Source organism: Podarcis cretensis, assembly GCF_951804945.1.
Source record: "Podarcis cretensis genome assembly, chromosome: 2".
Lineage (NCBI taxonomy): Eukaryota > Metazoa > Chordata > Lepidosauria > Squamata > Lacertidae > Podarcis > Podarcis cretensis.
Genome location: NC_137171.1, coordinates 10,172,500 through 10,196,481, shown reverse-complemented (window position 1 = coordinate 10,196,481; position 23,982 = coordinate 10,172,500). Strand labels below are relative to the sequence as shown.

Genomic DNA, 23,982 nt, shown 5'->3' with positions numbered 1-23,982 from the left:
TACGTAATGAAGGATAGTGAATAAAATAAAATGCAGAATAAGTAAGGCAGTCTGCAAAAGTTTGCATAATATATACAGGTTGCAAAATTCAGCTTCTCTGGATGCAGAACTTAGATTTGCCTGGGTGCATAACTGGTTTACGTCTGTATGACACCCAGTCCTGGGTACACACTTGTACAGATGTTATAATATATACCAATGCAGCACATTTATGCAAATCAAGTGAAGCTGCAGCACAGCTGCAAGTATTAAATGATTAATTGCTGTGTTTATATCAACCACAAGCTTAACATGCAGGTGAAAAGTCCCCACCGTCAACACACTGCCAGATCAGCGGGGCTGACAATAAGGAAACTCTGGCATTACGCACTTTTGTAAGGGCTCATCTCTGTCTGGAAGGGGCCAACGCCATCCTCGCTGTTCCACCTTTAATGTTAAACCAGTCCTCACACCCAGCTTTGCCTTCTGGCCTCTGTAAAGAGTGGCAGATAGCTGAACACAGCAAAACAGTAACATAAAATTATGACGCTCCCTTCAAAAGCCTCAAAAGGGCTTCCGAGTATACAAACGAACTTAAATGCAAATGATTGATTGACCGATTGCTTAAAAGCCAGACAGTTAATCGATTTGGAACAAAAAACCTTTGCTTCGGATGAGAGGCCTAACTTGCATATGATATATCAATGTGCTTATTCGCCACGCAGAATGAAGGCTTCTCTTGCTCTGAGCACAAACAGAGCTGACATTTGTTAGGCCTGAATCCATAGAGAATCTCCATCGTTCTTGCTACTGGACTTTCACAGCTGTGGCTTTGACTCCAAAGCTGCTCCCCTCACCTTAGGGGCTTACAGCGCCTGCTGAACTGATGTGTTACACAGCCTGGGAATGACAGTGTGAGAGCAAGTGGGCTGCTAAACTGATTTGCTGCCTGTCCTGGTCATTCAGAGACAGAGCAAACAAGAACAAGGCAAACTGTCATGTGTGGACTGTCTAGGCATACCACAACTGATCAGTATACCCTGCAAATGTCCCTATTTCCGAGGGACAGCTCCGGATTTACAGATGCCATCCCGGTTTCTGAAATGATCCCAGAATGTCCTGCTTTTCGTTGTTGTTGTTGTTGTTGTTGTTGTTGTTGTTGTTGTTGTTGTTGTTGTTTAGTCGTGTCCTACTCTTCGTGACCCCATGGACCAGAGTATGTCAAGCACTCCTGTCCCCCACTGCCTCCCGCAATTTGGTCAAACTCATGTTGGTAGCTTCGAGAACACTATCCAACCATCTTGTCCTCTGTCGTCCCCTTCTCCATGTGCCCTCCATCTTTCCCAACATCAGAGTCTTTACCAGGGAGTCTTCTCTTCTCATGAGGTGGCCAAAGTATTGGAGCCTCAGCTTCAGGATCTGTCCTTCCAGTGAGCACTCAGGGCTGATTTCCTTCAGAATGGATAGGTTTGATCTTCTTGCAGTCCATGGGACTCTCAAGAGTCTCCTCCAGCACCATAATTCAAAAGCATCAATTCTTTGGCGATCAGCCTTCTTTATGGTCCAGCTCTCACTTCCATACATCACTACTGGGAAAACCATAGCTTTAACTATATGGGCCTTTGTTGGCAAGGTGATGTCTCTGCTTTTTAAGATGCTGTCTAGGTTTGTCGTTGCTTTTCTTTAGGACGTCCCTATTATCATCGGAAAAATGTTGGAGGGTATGGAGTTATGCAACTCACGAGCCAAGGAGATAAGCAACTCTACAACCTTTAGAAGACATCTAAAAGGCAGCACTATATAGGGAAGTTTTTTTAAAAAAATGTTTTTAATACCTTTGCTTTGTACATTGCATTCTTTCCGGGACAGCTGATGACTTTATGTGTTGCGAGCGGGGGGGTCCTTCCTTGGAGTAGGGCTGATTTGGCATGTGGCATCCTCTAAAGGCCTGGCACACCGGCCATATAATAATAATAATAAATAATAATAATAATAATAATAATAATAATAATAATAATAATTCATTTATTTATACTCCGCCCATCTGGCTGGGTTTCCCCAACTGCTCTGGGCAGCTTCCAACCAAATATTAAAAACACAATACAGCATTAAACACTAAAAACTTCCCTAAACAGGGCTGCCTTCAGATGTCTTTTAAATGTAAGATAGTTGCTTATTGCCTTGACATCTGCTGGGAGGGCATTCCACAGGGCAGGCGCCACAACCAAGAAGGCCCTCTGCCTGGTTCCCTGTAACCTCACTTCTCGCAGCGAGGGAACTGCCAGAACGCCCTCGGCGCTGGACCTCAGTTCTTTGGTCCAAAGGCAGCCTGGACCTTAAGTGGTCCGCAACTTTCCTGTCACATGGCACTGGCCTAGGAATGGGCAAGTCTTTCAGTTTTTAGTTTCTCTGTTTAATAGGACGTCCCTATTTTCACTGGAGAAATGTTGTAGGGTATGAAGAGATCAAGTACAGTAGCTGGTGTCGAGTGCAGACATCCCTTGAGGATGCACAGAGAAGATCACACCTGTGCGGAAGAATAACCAAAAGAAGAATAACCTTTACAGCTTTCACACAGAGGGTGCCCCCAAAAGCCCATTTGCAAGTGGCGGCAGCTCCATGCGAAATCTGTAACATTTGCAAGTTGCAAACCCTGTGGATTGGCACACTCCCCGCAAAAGGGTCGCCAAAATAGAGCAATCAATATGCTGGAACAACTCTCTTAAGAGGGAGGTTCACAACATTAGGGCCTTTTTAGCTTGGGGCCTTTTAGTTTTTAGATCTGAGCTGTGGTTTGAACAAATCATTTAGATTCTTTGCCTTTTACTTTATATAGGGATATCTCTTGTCTTCCTTCTTATTTAAACTGGGCAGGATCTCTGCAGGTGAACTCATTGATACAGGGTTATGATTATAAAGGTCACTCACAGCTCCTCAGACTTTTTGCTGACAACCTCTCTGTTCTTTCAGATCCCCAAATGCCTCTTCCGCAAGAGAAATTGGCAAATTTAGCTCTGTGACAGGGCTGGGCATTAATTTTGATAAATTGGAGACAATGTTTTTGGAAGCTGGGGCCAAGAACATGGCTGTTTATTAGGTGGCGCTTTTGGTATCAAGGTGTGTCTGACTCCCCTGAAATACCTGGGGGTTCATATGTCACAGGATTTATCTAGACTTAGGTTGAATAATGTACCTGTTTTGCAATGTATTACATATGACTTATGATCCTGGCATCCTGGCATCCCCTCAATTTATTCTTATTAGGCAGGATTGCTGCTATTAAAATAATAGCCCTCCCACGCCTTCTTTTTTTCTTCCAAGCCCTCTCAATTTTTATCTCAGACAGGATTATGAAACAATAACAATCACTTTTGAACCGTTTTATTTTGTGAAACAAGAGGGCAAGATGACTGACCAAACTTCCTTACGCTAAATCTCAAGTTGGGGCGAGTGTGGGTGTGAGAGACAGACAGACAGACTGTATTTTGATGCCTTTCAATTAGGGCAGATTCTTTTTACGGTCTCTTGGGGTCAAGACTAAAACTTGGGTAGGGTTGGAGGCAATGAATGAAATCAACAGCTCCTTAATAATAATAATAATTTTATTTATACCCAGCCCTCCTCAGCCAAGACCGGGCTCAGGGCGGCTAACAACCAATAATAAAAACAAGTTGGTTGAAATACAACTTAAAAAACAAGATTAAAATACAACACTAAAACATTAAAATGCAGCCTCATCACAGGAGGAGAAAGGAAAAAAGAAAGAGGGGGAGGGAATCAAATTGATTCCAAGCCAAAGGCCAGGCGGAACAACTCTGTCTTACAGGCCCTGCGGAAAGAAATCAGATCCTGCAGGGCCCTGGTCTCATGAGACAGAGCGTTCCACCAGGCCGGAGCCAATGTTGAAAAGGCCCTGGCTCTGGTTGAGGCTAATCTAACTTCCTTAGGGCCCGGGACCTCTAAGGTGTTGCTATTTACGGACCTTAAGGTCCTCCGTGGGGCATACCGGGAGAGGCGGTCCCGTAGGTACAATGGTCCTAGGGCACTTCTTTCCCTACCAGCCAACAAGGTAATGTAGAAGAAAGTGACACATCCTTTCTTTCATTGTTTAGTTTGGCACAAATGGCACAAGAAACGAGAACCCTTTCTTTCTGCAGTGACCACTCTCCTATTTCATCTGCCATATCAAGCAAGGGTGCTCTGAGTTCCATAATGCACAAAGTGGGGCTGCCACACTAGTTGCGGGATGTCTTTGATCGATCTATCCCTTTGTTGGCACAACAAGTTACAGATAAGATTAGGGGCACTTCTACTAACTGACTGAGGATTCACTAAATTAGCTCATTTTTGCAGGAGCCTTCTGTTGAGAGAACAGCAACTACCGTATGTCCCCACACAGCTTATAAACTTCTCGTTGCTACCTCTCCAGAGTCCAGAAGAGGCCTGGTATTCGACTGAGGACCACCTTTTCTTCTTTTTCTGGCCTTATGGTCCTTTGGGAGAGAGGTACTGGACAGGAAGTGGGTCCTGGTCTTTGGAATAACCTTTGGACCCCTAAGCCCCTGTCCTCTGTTTCAGCCACCATTCGTGAGAACTCACTGAGTTGCACTCCATTCTTGCTTGCCAGAGTTCAAGCATTGGGCAATGCCGTTTATGTTGGCAGAACCGCAATGAGAAGGGGACTTGACGGCACCTCTGGTGGGCTTGTCCAGGGGTGGGCGTCTTTGGGGAACACATGGTGAAACAAATTGGGGTTATTATTGGGGAAAGTGTGATGTTGGAGTCCAAGTTGTGTTTGCTATCAGTGTTTGAGGAGAGTAATGTAGCTATTGTGTGAAAATAACTAGTAATTTATTTAATGGTCCTAGCTTAATTGGTCATTTCACAGGGCAAGAAAGATTCTTCACGCATTACTTTGGATAGATGGCATTCAAAGGCATTATTTATTACTGTTTGAGAGAAGCTAACCCATCATTTAAAGACTCTTAGAGTCCAGGCAGAGCCAGAGAATTTTGCCGCAATTTGGTGGGAGTTTTATCTCATACACGAGCATGAACAACCATTTCAGCCTTTCATTCCATCTGAGTTTATTGGACAGAATTTTTAAACTTTTGTTCATTGTCCTTTTGATCCTTTCCTCTGTTAGCTCAGTGGATGCCCTGGGTATTATTAGATGTATTGTAAGAATACGTTACAGCTACTGTTTTAGGTCACCCTCTTGAAGGTACGTCGTATCATCCTGCCTGCTATTTATGATTTTCTTGTCTTTTTAATTTTTTTTAAGGCAAGTAAAGGTGGGGGTGGGGAAGAAGGCTTGTTGGAGGTATATACATTTGTGGATGGTAGAGAGAAAGTGGATAGAGAGCAGTTTTTTCCCTTTCTCACAAATCTAAAGAACAGGGCTCATCCAAGGAAGCTGAATGTTGAAAGATTTGGGACAGGCAAAAGGAATCACTTTTTCACGCAGCCCATAGTTTAACCGTGGAACTCACTGCCACAAGATGTGGCAACAGCCACCAACCTGGACGGCTTTGAAAGAGGATGGGGGGGGGAATGGATGATAAGGCTATCAAGCTATTAAAGCGATCAGCCTTCTTTATTGTCCAGCTCTCACTTCCATACATCACTACTGGGAAAACAATAGCTTTAACTATACGGACCTTTGTCGGTAAGGTGATGTCTCTGCTTTTTAAGATGCTGTCTAGCTTTGTCATTGCCTTTCTCCCAAGAAGCAGGTGTCTTTTAATTTCGTGGCTGCTGTCACCATCTGCAGTGATCATGGAGCCCAAGAAAGTAAAATCTCTCACTGCCTCCATTTCTTCCCCTTCTGTTTGCCAGGAGGTGATGGGACCAGTGGCCATGATCTTCGTTCTTTTGATGTTGAGCTTCAAACCATATTTTGCGCTCTCCTCTTTCACCCTCATTAAAAGGTTCTTTAATTCCTCCTCACTTTCTGCCATCAAGGTTGTGTCATCTGCATATCTGAGGTTGTTATTTTTTCCGCAATCTTAATTCTGGTTAGGTGATTCTACGTTACTGGAATCCAATTCCCATCATCTCTGACAGTTGGCTATCCTGGCTGAGGCTGATAGGAGCTGGAGTCAGGTGACATTCAGAGAGCACGACATTGGCTACCCTTGGGCTACATGGCGAGACGGTGTCACCGCTTTATGTCATCATAAAGCCTACCAGTTAGAGGTCAAAGCTTCCTGTCCACCTTCTAAGGGCTTGCTGGGTGGAGAAACCAGCTGCCAGGATTCATGCGAGGTCCCCTTGCTTCCATATGCTAGCTTTTGCACCCCCAAAAGCGACCAAAAATGCCACACCAACTTCCCAACGTGGATGGTGAAGTTGGAGGAAGCATTTCAGCTCAGCCCCAGCTTTCACCCCAGAGATGCAAGGATAGAACAACACCGCTCTCTGCATTCACAAGGAATCATAGGCAGTTTTCAACATCATACCCCAAGGTGCAGAGTAACTTTGATTCTAGCCTCCCTCACCTACCTCTGTGGTCTTCGCCCCGGCAGAGGAGAGCAACGGTGCAAGAGGAAGTGAGGAACCAGCCACAGAGATAGAGGGTCAGCTGTCCTTGCAGCGACTGCCTTCTCGGTTCCTGTTACAGGCACGAGGGAGAAGCCCATCGCCACCAGCCCTGCCCCATGGCAGAAGCCCTCCTAAGCTGATGGGGTTCCCAGGAGGCTAAAACACAGCCTTAGCCTTCCAGAAGGGAAACTTGCCCTGCTGAATCCCGCCCTAATATCCCTTTGTTCCTCCAGCCCAGGCACACACAGAAGTGCAGAGTCAACATCAACCTGCTGCTTTAAAGGCTGCCTGTGTCCTTGCTGTGCCCGGCCTGTCCCTGTCACAGTTGCTTGGGATGGCGCGAGGGCTTAAAGGAGATTAGCGTCCACTTTTACCCGGCAGGCACAGTGGCAAGGTTCCAGAACAGGAGCTAGAGGATCCCTCCACAAGACCAGGGAGATAATAAGGGCCTTCTGGGTTTCAAATCATACACACACAGAGAGAGAATGAAGCCAAATGCACTTACCTAATACATCCACAGTTATTACCTATAAACTAAGGGCTAATCCACATTTACCTTTTGCCTTGATCTTTCCAGACACTGGTCTGTCCTTAAAAGCTCCATATCTGCACATTTTCTTTTTATGCTCAGGAGCTTTCCCCGCAAAAACCCACTCTTTAGTGTTATTTGTTTTTATGTTTGTTTGTTTTACATACCGCCCTTCGTCAAAAGATCTCAGGGCAGTTTGACAATCCAAACTAAGGGATATGATTTCCAGGTAGACTTGAACTCTAGCACATCTCAGAGTTAGAAATTAATGCCCTTATCTTCTGCATGTTTACTCGGGAGTAAGTCCCACTTTGTTCCCTCGGGCTTACACCCTATTTCCTGGTTGTAGGCATCCCTGGAGAACTGCACAAAGAACTTTGGCAGGTTGTCCCGCTCACCTGTCAAAATTGGGCTGCAGGGATGGGGAGAATGAGGATCTGGCCAAGTCAAAAACAGTCCCCCACTCTTGCCCTAACAAGTTAGGAACTGCATCCGAAGCTTGCTTTGAAGGGAGCACTTTGGGGCTGAAGAAAACCCATCTGCTCTCTATAGATATCTTCCCCCTCTTTCCTCACGGTAAAACAGCTCCTTTCTTACCCATTAAGTGCAATGTTGCAATGTTGTGTTTTGCATTGGTGCTTTTGGTTCTTCAATGGCTAACAACACAGAGCAAAACCCTCTGACCCTCTGAGCAAGTCCTAAATGTCAGGAGACCAACTTTGGTGCTCAGGAATTAGATGTCTGCAAGCCTCTGCAGCAATGCCAGAAAGGAACAGCTATGAAAATGAAGTCTGGAGGTGGGGGGGGGGGGGACGGGGGACGAGACGGGATGACTTGCCCATCACGAGCACCACAAGTCGCTTGACTGACAGCTTTTCAAAGATCTAAATACAGAGAAGGGGGATTTCCCCGAATTCAGCAGTTGAGCAATTTGAGTTTCTACCCATCATGCCCACCAGCAGCAGCAAAATTTATTTTGAGGGAGGAAAACCATCCGAAACCATCTGCCTGTGTTAATGCAAGCATGTTTTCCTCCCTAACGAGGCCACACAGAACATCAATAAAAGATGGCACTGCAATTTGTGTGGGTGGTGACAGAAGGGTGTGTGTGTGTGTGTGTGTGTGTGTGTGTTTGGGCTTGTGTATAGTAAGGAAGAGAAGGCCTGACGCTTTGCAATAATGATCTGTGGCTGGGAAAATGTCATGCACCTGGTGCTGCTGCTGTTGTTTTTGTGAAAAAGAAATATGATACTAGAAGTGGTCATGGGGACACACACACACACACACACACACACACACACACACACACACACACCCTCTCTCCCCACAAGCCTGAACAAGGCTGCCACCTAAGAAACTGATACAGTGGTACCTCAGGTTACATACACTTCAGGTTACAGACTCCGCTAACCCAGAAATAGTGCTTCAGGTTAAGAACTTTGTTTCAGGATGAGAACAGAAATTGTGCTCCGGCGGCTCGGCAGCAGCAGGAGGCCCCATTAGCTAAAGTGGTGCTTCAGGTTAAGAACAGTTTCAGGTTAAGTACGGACCTCCGGAATGAATTAAGTACTTAACCCAAGGTACCATTGTACTGCTGGCTATTTGAGGGGACCAGAGCTGAGCCAGAACATTTTGGTACCTGGGATGTGAAAAAGCCATGTGGCGCTCGCTCTCGCACGCTCACTCTCTCTCTCTCTCTCTCTCTCTCTCTCTCTCTCTCTCACACACACACACACACACACACACACAATTGTGCCCCTGCTTGCTCCACTCACCAAGCCACCAAGCCCCTTAGACCTTACCAACTCCCTCCCCTTGCATCTCACCAAAATACAAACCTCTCCCCTTAGACCTCCTCCCCACCACCAAACATACTTTCCCACCTTGCACTCATGATACTGCAAAGAGGAGGAAGCAAAGGATGCTAGAATTAGCCATGCGATGGGAAGCTCCCATTGGCGTCAATGGGAGCTCCCCCCATCCCACCTACCCAGGCTGTTTTCAGCACCAAGGAATGAAGGGAGGGGGCAGTGAGGAAGAGATTTGCACCAAGATTGTGCTTCCTTCTTGCTGCGCTACCATTAAAACTTGAGAGGTGCTGGCTGTGTCTAATTTGGAGGGTTTAGAAAAACAACTACCAAGATGTGGTTACTAGCCATACAATTACTTTTAACATTTGGTTTGAGCCTAAGCTTCACTAAAAGCAATGTTAGTCATCAGTGGGGTTTGCACAGAATCCCCCCATCTACCACTCTTCCAAACTCGTAGGAAGGCTAGTTTGGCTGAGGGCATTCCCTAGCCGCCACTGCCACCTGTTAACACCCACAACAGTTGCCACCCATACAAATTGCAGTGCCATGTTTTACTTGATGTGATGTTTGGCCTTGTTATTTGGACTGCCATGGTTCCTTGCACAGTGACAGAGCAGGAAGTGACAAAGCGCCCAGAATGAGTAACAGATATTCCTCAACATTCCAGGAACCTATTTCTGGATTTAGAAAGCTCATTCAAGATAACCCACAGGAATATTCACCTACTTTATAATTAAGCTTATTTAACAGATGCATAACTAGGGCTGGGCAATATCTGGTTTTCAACATCAAGGTAAATCACCAGCTAAACATTGTGATATACCGATATATCACGATGTCTGAAATAAGGATGGAACTATGTACAGGCAAATGCTAACCCACCTTTTAAGAAACATCATTCATAAAGCAGTTTACAAAACACACCATCAGCACATAAACAATAAAATATTATTTGAAACTTCTTTTTCGCAATACTACTAAAAGCCAGCGCAACAAATAGTCCAGCATTATTTAAACATATAACACCCACACTATTTCTCTAGCTGTTTGCAATTAGCCACTGAAGGTCATCACAAAAAGGTCCTCCAAGGCCTATGGATAAACACAGTGAGGGATGGGACTTGATCACACTATGATGGAGCTTCATTTCACAACTGTGGGGCCACCATTGAGAGGGCCCTGTTCTGTATGCCCACCACAGGGATTGTCTTTGTAGGTTGGCACCTAAGCAGGGCCTCTGAAGTACACCTTAATGCATGGGCAACTTGATATTTTAGGTAAACTCAGACTATTTAGGGCTTTAAAGGTCAATATCAGCACCGTGAATCGGGCCTGGACACACAGCGAAACCGGTACAATATAGGTACAGAACAGCTTTTAAGACAGCAGAAATGTTACATGTTCTAGACTGAGCCAGTTCTATGCCTTAATGCCCCCATACAAGTCCTCGTCTTCTCGCCTTCTTCTCTGAAACCCACACAAAGCAGAACATGTGCCAGCATGCAGTTGAGGCCTGAATATTTAAAGTGCGTGCCCAAGACATTTCGCTCTCTAAAGTGGAGTCAAAAAGAAGCATCTTCCCCACCCTTAGGCTAGGACCAGCACTTATAGGGATTCTTGCTGCAGTATTAAGACAGCGCATTCTGGTCTTCATCTAACCTTTCCCCTGATGCAGCCTGAACTGCTCTGCTGCATGGCCTTAGAAGCTTAAAAAGTAACATACACATCAAGTGAAACGTGCGAGTCCTGAGCTCCGGACCACATAATGTGATAAACCAGAAACTGCATCTTAGCTTGTGAAGAGTAGCTTTTGTTCACCATCGAACAACAGCATCTGTCACATCTGGGATTAGGGGCAAGATCAAAGGGTGTAGTTTTTTAATTAAGTTTGACATTCAGCTCCTCTATTTTTAGCAATTAAGTTACAAAATTTATACCCTCTTTCCCTTCTCTCCCTCCCAACCATTGTGCTGTGATGTAAGGTGCAAAACTAGCCACAGAAATCTGCTACATTTTTCCATTGCGGGAGGGGAATTGATGTCTTAAAATGCCATTGTTTTGTAAAATTAATTAGCAACATAACAAACGTTACGTGCCGAAATTGGTATGTTACCAGTTTCCTTCACCCCCCCCCCACCCTCTGTCCAGAAGTGCGGAGCCTTTAGCACATGGACCAATGATGGGAAGTTTTGCTTCTGCACATGACTCTGGCAAACCGCTCTAAGCTGAAGCGTTCCTTCCTCACCCACCCTAGAATGTTTAGTTCACATTGAGTTCATGGAACATCGTACCCTGACCTGTTCTCAATGCATGGTCAACCACATCTACGGAATGCGATAGTTATGTTCTTTTAAGTCATGTTATATCAATCATTAGTAATAGTTTAATAAGGAGGTTTTCATACCTGTCCAATTCTGTGTTCCCTTTCCCAACCTTTAATCTATTGATGATTAATGCCTATATGCAACCTTTGCATTGTTTGCATTGTATTTGTGTTAACCAATCAGCAACAAGCACATATGTGGCAATGCTGTAATATTCAATAAAAGGGACTCCCCGAGACATGCTCGAGAGATGCCTCCCATATGACACTTGTCATTCGTCTGTCGTTTATTTCAACCCAACAGACCAAGTTTAGTCCAACAGTTCATTTGCCCTAAACCACGCCTACCAGCTCCACACCTGATGTAATATGTGACGTCAGATGTAGGGAAGGTAGAGACCTTGCAGGATTGGCTTATTTGCTGATCCCTGCAGAAAGCAGGGCTGAACTTCCCACTGGTCTAAGGGACGCAGGTGGCGCTGTGGGTTAAACCACAGAGCCTAGGACTTGTGATCAGAAGGTCGGCGGTTCGAATCCCTGCGACAGGGTGAGCCCCCGTTGCTCGGTCCCTGCTCCTGCCAACCTAGCAGTTCAAAAGCACCTCAAAGTGCAAGTAGATAAATAGGTACCGCTCCGGCGGGAAGGTAAACGGTGTTTCCGTGTGCTGCTCTGGTTTGCCAGAAGTGGCTTAGTCATGCTGGCCACATGACCCGGAAGCTGTACTCCGGCTCCCTCGGCCAATAAAGCGAGATGAGCGCCGCAACCCCAGAGTTGGTCACAACTGGACCTAATGGTCAGGGGTCCCTTTACCTTTACCCCTGCTCTAGTCATTGGAAGAATGTCCATGAGGCCCTTGAATTTTGCAGGTCTGAAAGGGAGGCTGTCCTCAGATCCTCCCTTCCAAGCAGCATGAAAAGACCCCTGCTGTTGCCCCTCTCATGACAGAGAGGGCAAAAAGGGAAAACTGGATCTGCTAGATCCAAAGCCCTCACATTCCCTTACAAGCCCACAGAACGGGAAGGGTGGGGGAGAGAGCAATACACACTCACTCTCCCTTCCCCAGTCTATTTCTCTCCAGCATTCCCAAGATACTGCATGCTGCTGAGCTGTCATATCTTAAAATATTTACAAGTATTTCATTAAAAATGATTTTCATGTAATACTATGAGTAGAACTTTTAAAACCACAATAGCTGTGCTTTATTGAATTCCTTCCCGAATCAAATATTTCCAGTTCAAATACTTTAGATTATGAGAGAAGGGAGGGGGAATATTTTGAGACATTTATGCAGCAGGTAATATTAACAGGGGGTACTTTTTATTAGATTAAGAATTTATAAGCTGCTTCGCAACCAAGTTTTCCAAAGAAGTTCAGTAAAGGTATCAGAAAACCTAATGTATACTAGAAATGCATGCACAGCAATTTAAAAGCAAATCTCAGAATCACCAGATTCAGTATGCATTATAAAATGGCTTCAACAAGCTTTAGGGAAGGCCCTCTTTAAAAGGTAAGTTATCAGTAGTCTCTGCTATGCATTTATCTAATTTCAATCGGAACCAGATTCCAGAGGCTTGGAACTGCAATTCTCAATGCATGGTTTTTAGCTGATGTCATGTGTGCTGTCCTCTTAACAATGCTCCACCAGAGTAACACAGTTCCAGCCAGGTGTGTATGGGACAAGGTGACCCCTCAGGTAACATGGGCACTAGTTGCATACGGCTTCAGTGTTAGAAGCAACCGAGACTGGTACCCTATTGGCCGCCAGTGCAGTTCCCTTGGCGGTGGTGTTGAGAGGATGCCCCAGGCAACAGCCTAGATACCATGTTTTGCACTAGCTGCAGCTTACAGACCATGGCCAAGGGAAGCCCCACACAGGGTGTGTCACAGTAATCCAGTCTTGCAGTTATCAGTGCCTAGATCACAGCTCCAATACTTTGGCCGCCTCGTGAGAAGAGAAGACTCCCTGGAAAAGACCCTGATGTTGGGAAAGATTGAGGGCACAAGGAGAAGGGGACGACAGAGGACGAGATGGTTGGACAGTGTTCTTGAAGCTACCAGCATGAGTTTGACCAAACTGCAGGAGGCAGTGGAAGACAGGAGTGCCTGGCGTGCTCTGGTCCATGGGGTCACAAAGAGTCGGACACGACTAAACAACCAAACACAAAGACCACAGTGGTCTAGCTCACATGCTTCAAGAGTGGTCATAGCTGCCTTCCCAGCAAAAGCTGATAAGAGGCTCTTCTAGCTACTGATATTCCAGTGGCATAGATGCATTGAAGAGCACTCCCGGACTGTGCACTTGCAAGCCCATTCAGAGCAGGAACTTGGCCTATTTAATGGACACAGGGACCACTCACTCTCAGATCCTCTATCTTGCAAGGATTCAAATTCGGTTCACTGGCCCTCGTCCAGCCCATCACTACTTGCAGACACCTGCATGGTCACTCCTGATTCAGATGTTAAAGAGAACTGGAGCTCTGTGCCATCAGCATACAGATGACTGCCCCCAGTGGTTTCATGTAGGTATTAAATAACACTGAGCACAGAATAGTGCCCTGCATAGCACCATAGCACAAGGGGGGCATGAATTACTCTCCCAATGCTGCTCTCTGTATTCGACCCTGCAGAGTGGAACAGAACCACCTTAAACAGTGAGCCTGTTCCCACGGAGGCAATCCAGAGAGACAGACTACTAGCCAGGTATCACTCCCATTGCCCCTCACTCAATAAATACTGTTAGTTAGGGCAACCAAGACAATTTGGCCCCCAAACTAGGTCTGAACCTAGAATGGAATGGGCCTAGATGATCAGTTCAATCCAAGAACAACCGCAGCTACTGCCAAAACCCTTTCAACCACCTTCCCAATAAATGGTGAATTTATTCTCCTTAGCTTTGTTTACTAAAGATAAGTGCAGTAAACATGCCGAATTAGGTCCCAATTAATTTAGGGAACACAACTCAAAATTAAAGGCAAGCGCACACATCTTTTCTTACAGACCCTACAACTCGCCCGTCAGTCAGGGCCTATTTTTCTTTAGGAAAACGTATGCAAAACTCTTTTCCCCAACCAAGAGGCGACAGCATTAACAGGAGCAGCAAGAGAGTCACCAGAGGTATACGCACCACTCTGGCCTTTGCAGTTCCAGCACGCAGAGCAAATACCCCACCTGCCCAACAAACCAGCCGGCCCAGGCTTTAGCGCGAAGTGGATAGAGCTGGCTTAGCCAATCATCATGTCTATCCCCCGGGTCTGTTCCTGCCTCTCCAAAGGAGCACAGAACAAGCAGGAGGCATCAGGGGAAAGCCTCTTTTCGACACTCTTAGACTTCTTAGCAATTCCTAGTAGGCAGTCATGCTGTTTCGTTTCCCCCAAGCACACGCAGGAGATTCCCCAACTGGATTGCCGGACATTTTTATCTCTAGTTTTTAAAGAAGCTGAGGTGAGGGCCTTCTGAATCGGACAAGAGCAGTAGCACTGGGGAGGTGGGGGAGGCACTTAACCCTTCCCCTCCCATCTTCGTTTTCCCTATCGAAAACACCCTTCCAAAAGGTTCTGTTGGCCCGTCAGAGGGGAGCTGGACACAGGTGAAGCCATGATGCCCTTGCTCCTCACCCCCATTGCCGTTTCAATGTCAAGGGCCACCAAAGAACTAACAAGTCACTGCAGAGGTTCCAGAGGTGAGCTGCTGTCCCCAGCTCAAGACCGGCTGCAAGCTACTTTTGTGATCCATGTCCCTCTGGTCATAAGCAGGTAGTGGAAGCATTTCACAAGCTCGGGGGCAGCGGGAGGAGATGCAACAGAGCAAAATCATTGACGCCGCTGAGCTGCAGCGGCAACAAATCCCAGAAGGGCATGAAACTAAGTGGACCAGACAGGCGCGACAGCACCACCGATTCTCCCAGCTAATGTCTCCCTTGGGATTTCTTTTGGAGAGGGGAAGGTGGGGGGGGTGCAGCATGCCATTTACCTGACCAAAGGCCCCACCCCCACCCCATGGCCTCCCTATCCCCCAGTAGCTTCGCTCACTCGCACATGCAGGAAAGCGCAGGGCGATTACGTAAAAAGGACAAAGCTGGAAATAGCCCAGATGCAGTGATTCCCAGTTCCCCGTTCCTTCCCCCCCCCCATCAAGAACCCAAGCCACCCTTCCCCCACCACCATGGAGCTGCCCTCCCTCCCCACCCCAACCGCTTGTAAGGGGCTCTGGAAAGCACAGCCAATTAAAGACGCTCAAAAGTGGGGCAAGCATGCAGCAGAGGGAGGAGGGGGATGCTGGAAAAACTGCAGATGGGGGGGGTCTTGTGGGAGAGGGGATAGCGATACGACCATCCCCACCACCCTAGAATTAATTTGCCGCCTCCCAGGTTCCAAAAGGGACTGCAGGTGACAAGCCAGTGGAAAGGAGGGAGGCGCAGAATGACATACACCCCACATAATAATAATTGTGTGATACACAATTCTCTCTGCAGATTGGATTTGATATCCTGCTTTATCACTACCCTAAGGAGTCTCAAAGCGGCTAACATTCTCCTTTCCTTTCCTTCCCCACAACAAACACTCTGTGAGGTGAGTGGGGCTGAGAGACTTCAGAGAAGTGTGACTGGCCCAAGGTCACCCAGCAGCTGCATGTGGAGGAGCGGGGAAGCGAATCCGGTTCACCAGATTACGAGTCCACCGCTCTTAAACACTACACCATGCTGGCTCTCCAAATATTATCCAATGAAGCGAAACAGACAGCACAAGTGGCAGCTGGGAGGCAGGACTCCTGGGTTCTTTCACCAATACAAGGCTGTGTTGAGCGGGTCTTAGTATATGGGGCACATTGCTGTCTGGCCTCATATCAGAGTCCCAACTTTTTGGGAGCTCGACACCTCAAGACGGTCATGTTTGAGGGGCAGAAGACCAGACCCTACTTAGCGTGCTTAGATCAAAAGAAAGAAAATTCTAGGGATTTGAATGCCAGGACTAAGAAACACACCCCTACAAGCCATGGACCTGAGATGAGTTAGAGTAATGGATGGTTCTTTTACCTTGAACAGTGGCCCCATAGGAAGATTTCTTGCAAGAGAAGAGGAAATAGCTCCTAACAACTAGTCCAAACACTGGACATTTGTCCCTGGGTGTCATTGGCTTGAAAAAGGGACAATCACTATCGCCTCCAAGTTGGTGTTTTGCATCATAAGGGAATGTGATACAGTTACTAGGCAACTAAGGATATGATCCTCAACTACTGTTAGGTCATTTGTCAGGATCAAAGAGGCAGCAAGCCTAGGGGACCAAAGCACTGTGTTCCCAGAGGCTAAGACCTATCCTTCTGCTGTCCATCTCAGCCTTCTCTTGCCCATCTCTGAACAGTTCCCGCAGAATCTCTGCAGACCTCTCTGGCAGAGTTACGTCTCCTCGCCGCCAAAATGGGGGAAGGGACAAAGATAAACAAGGACATCTCTGTCAAAGTCAGATAGAGAGTCCTCCCAACCGTTGTTTAGCAAACTACTGTCTTGGCAGAAGATTTAGGGCTGCTGATGGCATAACCCATGTGTTTCACTTTACAGAGAGCAGTCCTCTGTTTGAAGTGCTGTCGGTCCTAGCCTAGTTTAAAGAGCAGGAACCATAAGAAGAGGAGGAGGAGAGGGTCTTGAAGTTGCCTATCCAGGAGTTAGCAGTACCTGGGCTGTGGAAGGACACAGGTCACCAAATCCCTGTCTTCTGCCCTGCCCTCCACCATGATGAGTTGTGTTGTCCTTCTGTACACATCAATTAGCACATGCAATTTCTGTGCAAATCTGGGTTCTTTGCGTGTGCATGAGAGAGACAGATGTATGTCCTCTTTTTTGGTGATGTGTATGTGGCCACATAGGGACGCGGGTGGCGCTGTGGGTAAAACCTCAGCGCCTGGGGCTTGCCGATCGCATGGTCGGCGGTTTGAATCCCCGCGGCGGGGTGAGCTCCCGTCTTTCGGTCCCAGCTCCTGCCCACCTAGCAGTTCGAAAGCACCCCTAAGTGCAAGTAGATAAATAGGTACCGCTTTATAGCGGGAAGGTAAACGGCATTTCCATGTGCTGCGCTGGTGCTGGCTCGCCAGATGCAGCTTCGTCATGCTGGCCACATGACCCGGAAGTGTCTCCGGACAGCGCTGGCCCCCGGCCTCTTAAGTGAGATGGGCGCACAACCCTAGAGTCGGACACGACTGGCCCGTACGGGCAGGGGTACCTTTACCTTTACCTTTTATGTGGCCACATGGGAACCAGACCAGATGTCTATGTTAGTAGTAGTACTCATTTAGTAATGGGATAGTTCCCATAGTACCACTGCCCATCTTTGTCCATGGAGTTTTGCCAACAAACCTTGCCAACAAAGGTCCGTATTGTTAAAGCTATGGTTTTCCCAGTAGTTATGTATGGGAGTGAGAGATGGACCATAAAGAAGGCTGATCGCCGAAGAATTGATGCTTTTGAATTATGGTGCTGGAGGAGACTCTTGAGAGTCCCATGGACGGCAAGAAGATCAAACCTATCCATTCTGAAGGAAATCAGCCCTGAGTGATCACTGGAAGGACAGATCCTGAAGCTGAGGCTCCAATACTTTGGCCACCTCACGAGAAGAGAAGACTCCCTGGAAAAGACCCAGATGTTGGGAAAGATGGAGGGCACAAGGAGAAGGGGACAACAGAGGACGAGATGGTTGGACTGTGTTCTTGAAGCTACCAGCATGAGTTTGATCAAACTGCGGGAGGCAGTGGAAGACAGGAGTGCCTGGCGTGCTCTGGTCCATGGGGTCACGAAGCGTCGGACATGACTAAACAACTAAACAACAACACCACTGCCCACCCAGGACAAGGAAGTGGAATGCTTAGCCCTGACCCATCACCCCTGACTCTTGGCCATGCTGAGTGAGGCTGATGGGAGTGAGAGTCCCACAACATCTGGGGGGGCCACAGTCTTCCCCCTCCATCCTTGTTTCAGACCATCTGGTGCTGAGCACCCCAACACCACCCAAGCAGGCCTGGTCTGCCCATTCGGAGCAGGACGGATTGGGGCACTTCAAACTGCAAGCAAATGTTTGCTCTTGTAATTACTCATCTAAAGACATCCCTACAAGTAAAAACAAAACCTGGAAAGGTATTGCGCCTGGGAGAAAAAGCCTAGCACAGTCCTATCCGATTTGTGCATGTGTGCATGCATGCGGTCTATGGAAGGGAGCATTTTTTTAATAAAAACGAAAACAATGACATCACACCCACACAGCCCTTCAGTCTGAAGTAGTTCAGTCTGTTCAACCCCCCCTTGGGGCTCCACTGGCTCATTTACACTGCATTCTGCTGACTCCCGTGTAGGCCAGGGCCTCTCCTGGAGAGAAGCTTCCCAGTTCCCTGCCCATCGGTCTCCCAGCATGCCTGTGGGGCTTCTCCCATCCCCTTCTGTTACCGGGAGTTGGCTCCCCTCATTCTGCCACCTCTGAGAACTGTTTTCCTCCCTAGGCAGGTCTCAGCATGAAAAAGATACAGCTGAAACGAAATCCAAGTGTAATTGAGTTTGTCCCTGGGCTTGTGGGTGGGGGAAGCAGCAGGGAGTGCTCAGCTAGTCCCGGTTTTGTGAGGCTTGGCAAAAAACAGCAACCAGGGGCAGGGGTGAGGCCTGAAGTCCACATACCCCACATTGATGCAGAAACACACACATGTTCCCACACCTATGTGTGTGTTCCTGAACAGGGAATACTGAAGCACCCAAACATTCTTAACCAGTGAGTGCATGCACTTCTCAGGCCACATGGTACATGATTGCCATACAGCAGCGTTAACCATTGCGTTCTCTCACACACTCACATGCCTGACACACACGTGCACTTACATGTATCACAGGCAAACGCATCACAAATATGCCTTTGCCACAAAACCTCAGCAGTCCGCTCTTTTTCCCCCACCCAGTTCACCCTGTTTCTCCGACGAAAATCCACAATTCACAGACTTACAGGCATCGCTCCCCTGTACGCACATGCAGGCAGAACTGCGTGTCTTTCTATACGCACACTCACAAGAAGCACATCATCTTTGCACCTAAACCCCTCCTGCCACACTGGAGACAGAAGTGCCAGCATTGAATCATCAGTGGTGGTGTCCCAGGCCTGGCTCTCTAACTCCTGTCCACTCTGCAAAACAGAACCACCAACAGCCACAGATCCCATCTCTTTCCTTCATCCACCCACCCCGCTTCAGCCCAACTCTGCTGCCCAGGATCAGGACCACATGCAAACCTCAAAGGAGCTCTGTTCCTTGCCGCCATTGGCCAGGTCATAGTACGGTCAAGAGGGAGGAGGGAAGCAGGTGAGACAAAAGCCCTTTGTTTGGGGGAAGGCAGGTGCTGGGAGTGGTATGGCCCATGCCACTCCTCTTTGAGTGAGGGACGGCAGGGAAGCCGACTGTACAAGGTTTCTTTGCAACCCCCCCCCAACATACACACACTCACCGGTTCCGAGAGACACTCAGAATGGGAGAAGATTTTGTTCCCTGGAAGCTGCAGGTGCACACAGAGACTTAGGCACCAGAAGCCTTGAAGCATGGGGGAATTCAGCGCCAAACTGTGTGTATGATGGGGTGTGTGGAGGGGGCTGGAGAGCAAAATGTGAGATAAGCCAACTAACCAATTAGGACCCAGGAGTCCCAAAGCAGCCCTCTGCCTTGCAATGCACTCTCTCCAGAAATGAAGGGGTTTGAGCTTCGGTGCCACAATCCCAGAGGTGACGATCTGAAGTTTTATGTAGAGGAGGTAGCAGGAGACAGCAGACAGAGCAAGTAGCAAAGGCTGCCCATTGCCTACTTGCTCTCTCTAGCCAGCAAGGGAAACAGCTAGGACCAAAGAGATGCTCAAATTACTAAACTGCAACTAAAACAAAGATGTGAAGGTCACAGCGAATGAGGCACCAAGCCAGGCTTCTACAGAGTCCTGGCTGTAACCACAAGGGTGGCAAAAGCTGTGGCAGAGACCCACCCACTCCCAGCAAATCTGGCATGGACGCTAGTGACAAGTTGGAGGAAAATACTCCTGGCTAAGCTGGAGGGGACGCGGGTGGCGCTGTGGGTTAAACCACAGAGCCTAGGACTTGCCGATCAGAAGGTTGGTGGTTCGAATCCCCACGACGGGGTGAGCTCCCGTTGCTCGGTCCCTGCTCCTGACAACCTAGCAGTTTGAAAGCACGTCAAGTGCAAGTAGATAAATAGGTACCGCTTCGGCCTTTCCGTGCGCTGCTCTGGTTCACCAAAAGCGGCTCAGTCATGCTGACCACATGACCCGGAAGCTGTATGTCGGCTCCCTCGGCCAGTAAAGCGAGATGAGCGCTGCAACCCCAGAGTTGGTCATGACTGGACCTAAGGGTGAGGGGTCCCTTTACCTTTACCTTTAAGCTGGAGGCTGAGGTCACATGCACACCGTGTATTTAAAGCACTCTTACACCACTCTGACAATTTTGCCTTCCTCAAAGAATTCTGGGAGCTGTAGTTTGTTAAGTGTCTCCTATCAACTCTCAGCATCCTTAACAAACTACAGCTCCCAATATTCTTGGGGGGGGGGGAGGTAGGAAAGTGGAATAGGAGCACTTTATATGTCCTAGAAGGGGTGGAAGAGGGAAAGCCATTTTCTTCACCCCCTTGTCCCTATGTGCCACCAACAAAGAACAGGTGCACGGCAAGAGCTGCTTACAGAGCAACCCCTCCAGATGGCTCACAAAAGCAAGTCAAGCCATATCTGATGGGTTATGTTGGGGGGGGGGGAGCAATCGAAGGAAACATGGAGGAGGTAGAGAGAAACCCTGATCTGGCTGTGAAACATCTTCTGCTGCAACATTCAAAGACCGGGGTGGGGAATTAAGTCCTTCCCTACACTAGGTAAAGGTAAAGGGACCCCTGACCATTAGGTCCAGTCGTGACCGACTCTGGGGTTGCAGTGCTCATCTCGCTTTATTGGCTGAGGGAGCCGGCGTACAGCTTCCGGGTCATGTGGCCAGCATGACTGAGCCGCTTCTGGTGAACCAGAACAGTGCATGGAAACACCGTTTACCTTCCTGCCAGAGCGGTACCTATTTATCTACTTGCACTTTGATGTGCTTTCGAACTGCTAGGTTGGCAGGAGCAGGGACCGAGCAATGGGAGCAACCCTGTCGCTGGGATTCGAACTGTCGACCTTCTGATCAGCAAGTCCTAGGCTCTGTGGTTTAACCCACAGCACCACCCACGTCCCTACACTACAGAATCACCGATTCATGCGATCTTGTTGAGGAAGGCGGAGTGGCAAAGACACCACAAGTTGAATTTCTGATGGAATGCGAGTTCAAGCTACACAGGCTCTAGAAACAACCCAAAATTCTGCTCTGAGGAAAAAGTTGTTGCTTTGCAGCCAGTAAAAAAAGGTTTCACGAGCAACAGAATCCTACGCAAGTTTAGTTAGAATTCTGTTCTATCACATTGAAAAGGTGGGAAATGAATTATTCCCAGCTGAGTCACCATGGTATGGTAGTTTAAAGCATCAGGCTAGGACCCAGGAGACAAGGATTCAAATCCTCACTGGGTTACCTTGGGCCATTAACTCTCTCCCTCTCAACCTAAGCTGCCTCAAAGGGTTCTTGCAAAGACAAAATTGAAAGCAAGACACCCTGCGCACCACTTTGATTTCTTTGCAGGAAAGGTAACCATCAATAAAGAGGCTCCAGTCTCAACATGACCCTGATTGGCACTTTCAATATTAATTAGATGAAGAACTACGCACTTGAAATGGCGAGTCCCAAGAACAAAGGGCTTGCATCACAAAGACTCAGGGGCAGATCCCACCCTGATCTGTGTCCCCAATGTCTCATGGGCCAATTTTAATTCAGCTTTCAATTCACACTGTGTCTTGCTCCACCCAAGTCTTCCTGATCACCGAAGCAGTGAACACACTAGCCTTTTTGCAGCACAAGAATGTCGTTTTTTTCTTAATCCAGATTTATGCTTATCCCCCAACATGCTTCTTTCAGTCTAGATTTTACATATAGATACATAGATCCTGCTGTCCACAAGGATATGACTACTTGATTCACATTTGAATATTCTCCTCTTCATAGGTTACCCAGTATTTTCCTGCCTGCTCATGCCTATAAAGGGGGAGGTGGCAATTGCAACCTTAGCACACGCCCACCCACAACACCATTGGGCAAGGGAGGATACCCTCCATTGCTAGGACCGCCTACATTGGCTTTGATCCAATTTCAAATGGGCACACTGCAGGGTAAAAGGTAAAGGTAAAGGTACCCCTGCCCGTACGGGCCAGTCTTGACAGACTCTGGGGTTGTGCGCCCATCTCACTTAAGAGGCCAGGGGCCAGCGCTGTCCGGAGACACTTCTGGGTCACGTGGCCAGCGTGACATCGCTGCTCTGGCCAGAGCCAGAGCCAGAGCCGCACACGGAAACGCCGTTTACCTTCCCGCTAGTAAGCGGTCCCTATTTATCTACTTGCACCCAGGGCTGCTTTCGAACTGCTAGGTTGGCAGGCGCTGGGACCGAACGACGGGAGCGCACCCCGCTGCAGGGATTCGAACCGCCGACCTTTCGATCGGCAAGCCCTAGGCGCTGAGGCTTTTACCCACAGCGCCACCTGCGTCCCTCAACACTGCAGGGTAATTCAGATTAATCTCTAGAAATGCGTTTCAGAGGCATTGTTTGTTTGGATTAAGCAAAAAAAAAAAAACCACCAACTCCTCAGTCTCCATTAATTCTAGAATAAAATGTGTGTATGCAGACGAAGCTTGCTTGGGTCTCCTCCAAGGCTTCCCAAAGTTTATCATATATTGCTTGCACACTCACACACACATCTTCACAGCCTCAGTAGCTAGAAACCTCGGTCTACCCACAGTAAATGAGGTTGTTAGGCTATAACATGAACTTCTCTGGGCAGCTTAATTAAGAAGTATAAAATACATACACAGCAACATATGCAAAAATACAGTTCCTATGCTTACCCAGTGCAATCATTTAATATAAGCAACCTTGTGATTATGCCCAGCTCGCAGACATTTTGGTGCCCAAGATAAAAAATGCAAATAGCAGCATCTCTCCTCCACTAATTAACACGAGGCACAATCAAACAATCCACTACAAAATTCTTTTGCCTGGGACTCTTTCTACACTTTCCAGCCTGGGAGGAGAGCCAGACCAGACCACTGCTATTCACCCTCAATAAGATTTGGGCAGAAAAAATACTCAGTGTATTGTGCCTCTTGGGTCAGATCTGCCTCCTTCTTGGCTGTTTCTAAAAGGCACCCAAAGTCTGTCGCCCAAGATGGTTGCCTCATCTTGCCTTGGGACAGGGCCACCCCACAGCGCATGCGCGCACACACACACCAAGTCAGGCTTTTGTCCCATCTAGCTTAATACTGTCTACAAAGAGACTCTGCAAGGTTTCAGACAGGAGTTTCCCTACCTGGAGATGCTGAGAATTGAACCTGGGACTTTCTGTATGCAAAGCATCTGCCCACTGAGCCACAGCCCTTCCACACATATTCCTCCTCTTAGCTCAACGCCACTTTTAAATGATGCTCCAGGACATAGTTCATTGTAGCCTCCACACAGGACCAGCAGTGTCTCATGGGCCAAGTCAGCCTTGCCTGAAGAAGGAGAAGGCGGAATGACTCCACCTGCAGCTCATCACCTTCCACAGAGGAGAAGGCCCTGATGAGAACCAGCTGGCTCTGGCCTTCTCAAAGAGAGCTCTCAGCAGTAGTCAGATGCTGGAAACAATGCCTGTAGTTTCTAGCCCTACCTTGCTGCTTCCT

The 23,982-nt window shown here is 47.7% G+C and overlaps 1 protein-coding gene across 8 annotated transcripts in view; it reads right to left on the bottom strand.

Moving 5' to 3' along the window:
* Positions 1-23,982, bottom strand: part of ZNF385A (zinc finger protein 385A) — a 207,413-nt gene that overhangs the window by 91,504 nt on the left and 91,927 nt on the right. For 2 of the 8 annotated variants that reach the window (XM_079966760.1, XM_079966762.1), the window contains exon 1: positions 16,218-16,365. The exons of 5 other annotated variants lie outside the window; for them this stretch is intronic. In XM_079966760.1, the coding sequence (XP_079822886.1) occupies positions 16,218-16,314 (97 nt within the window). In that variant the 5' untranslated portion in view covers positions 16,315-16,365. Of the gene's footprint in view, positions 1-16,217; positions 16,366-23,982 lie in introns of those variants that run through there. One more of the 8 variants, XM_079966763.1, reaches the window with a different exon arrangement.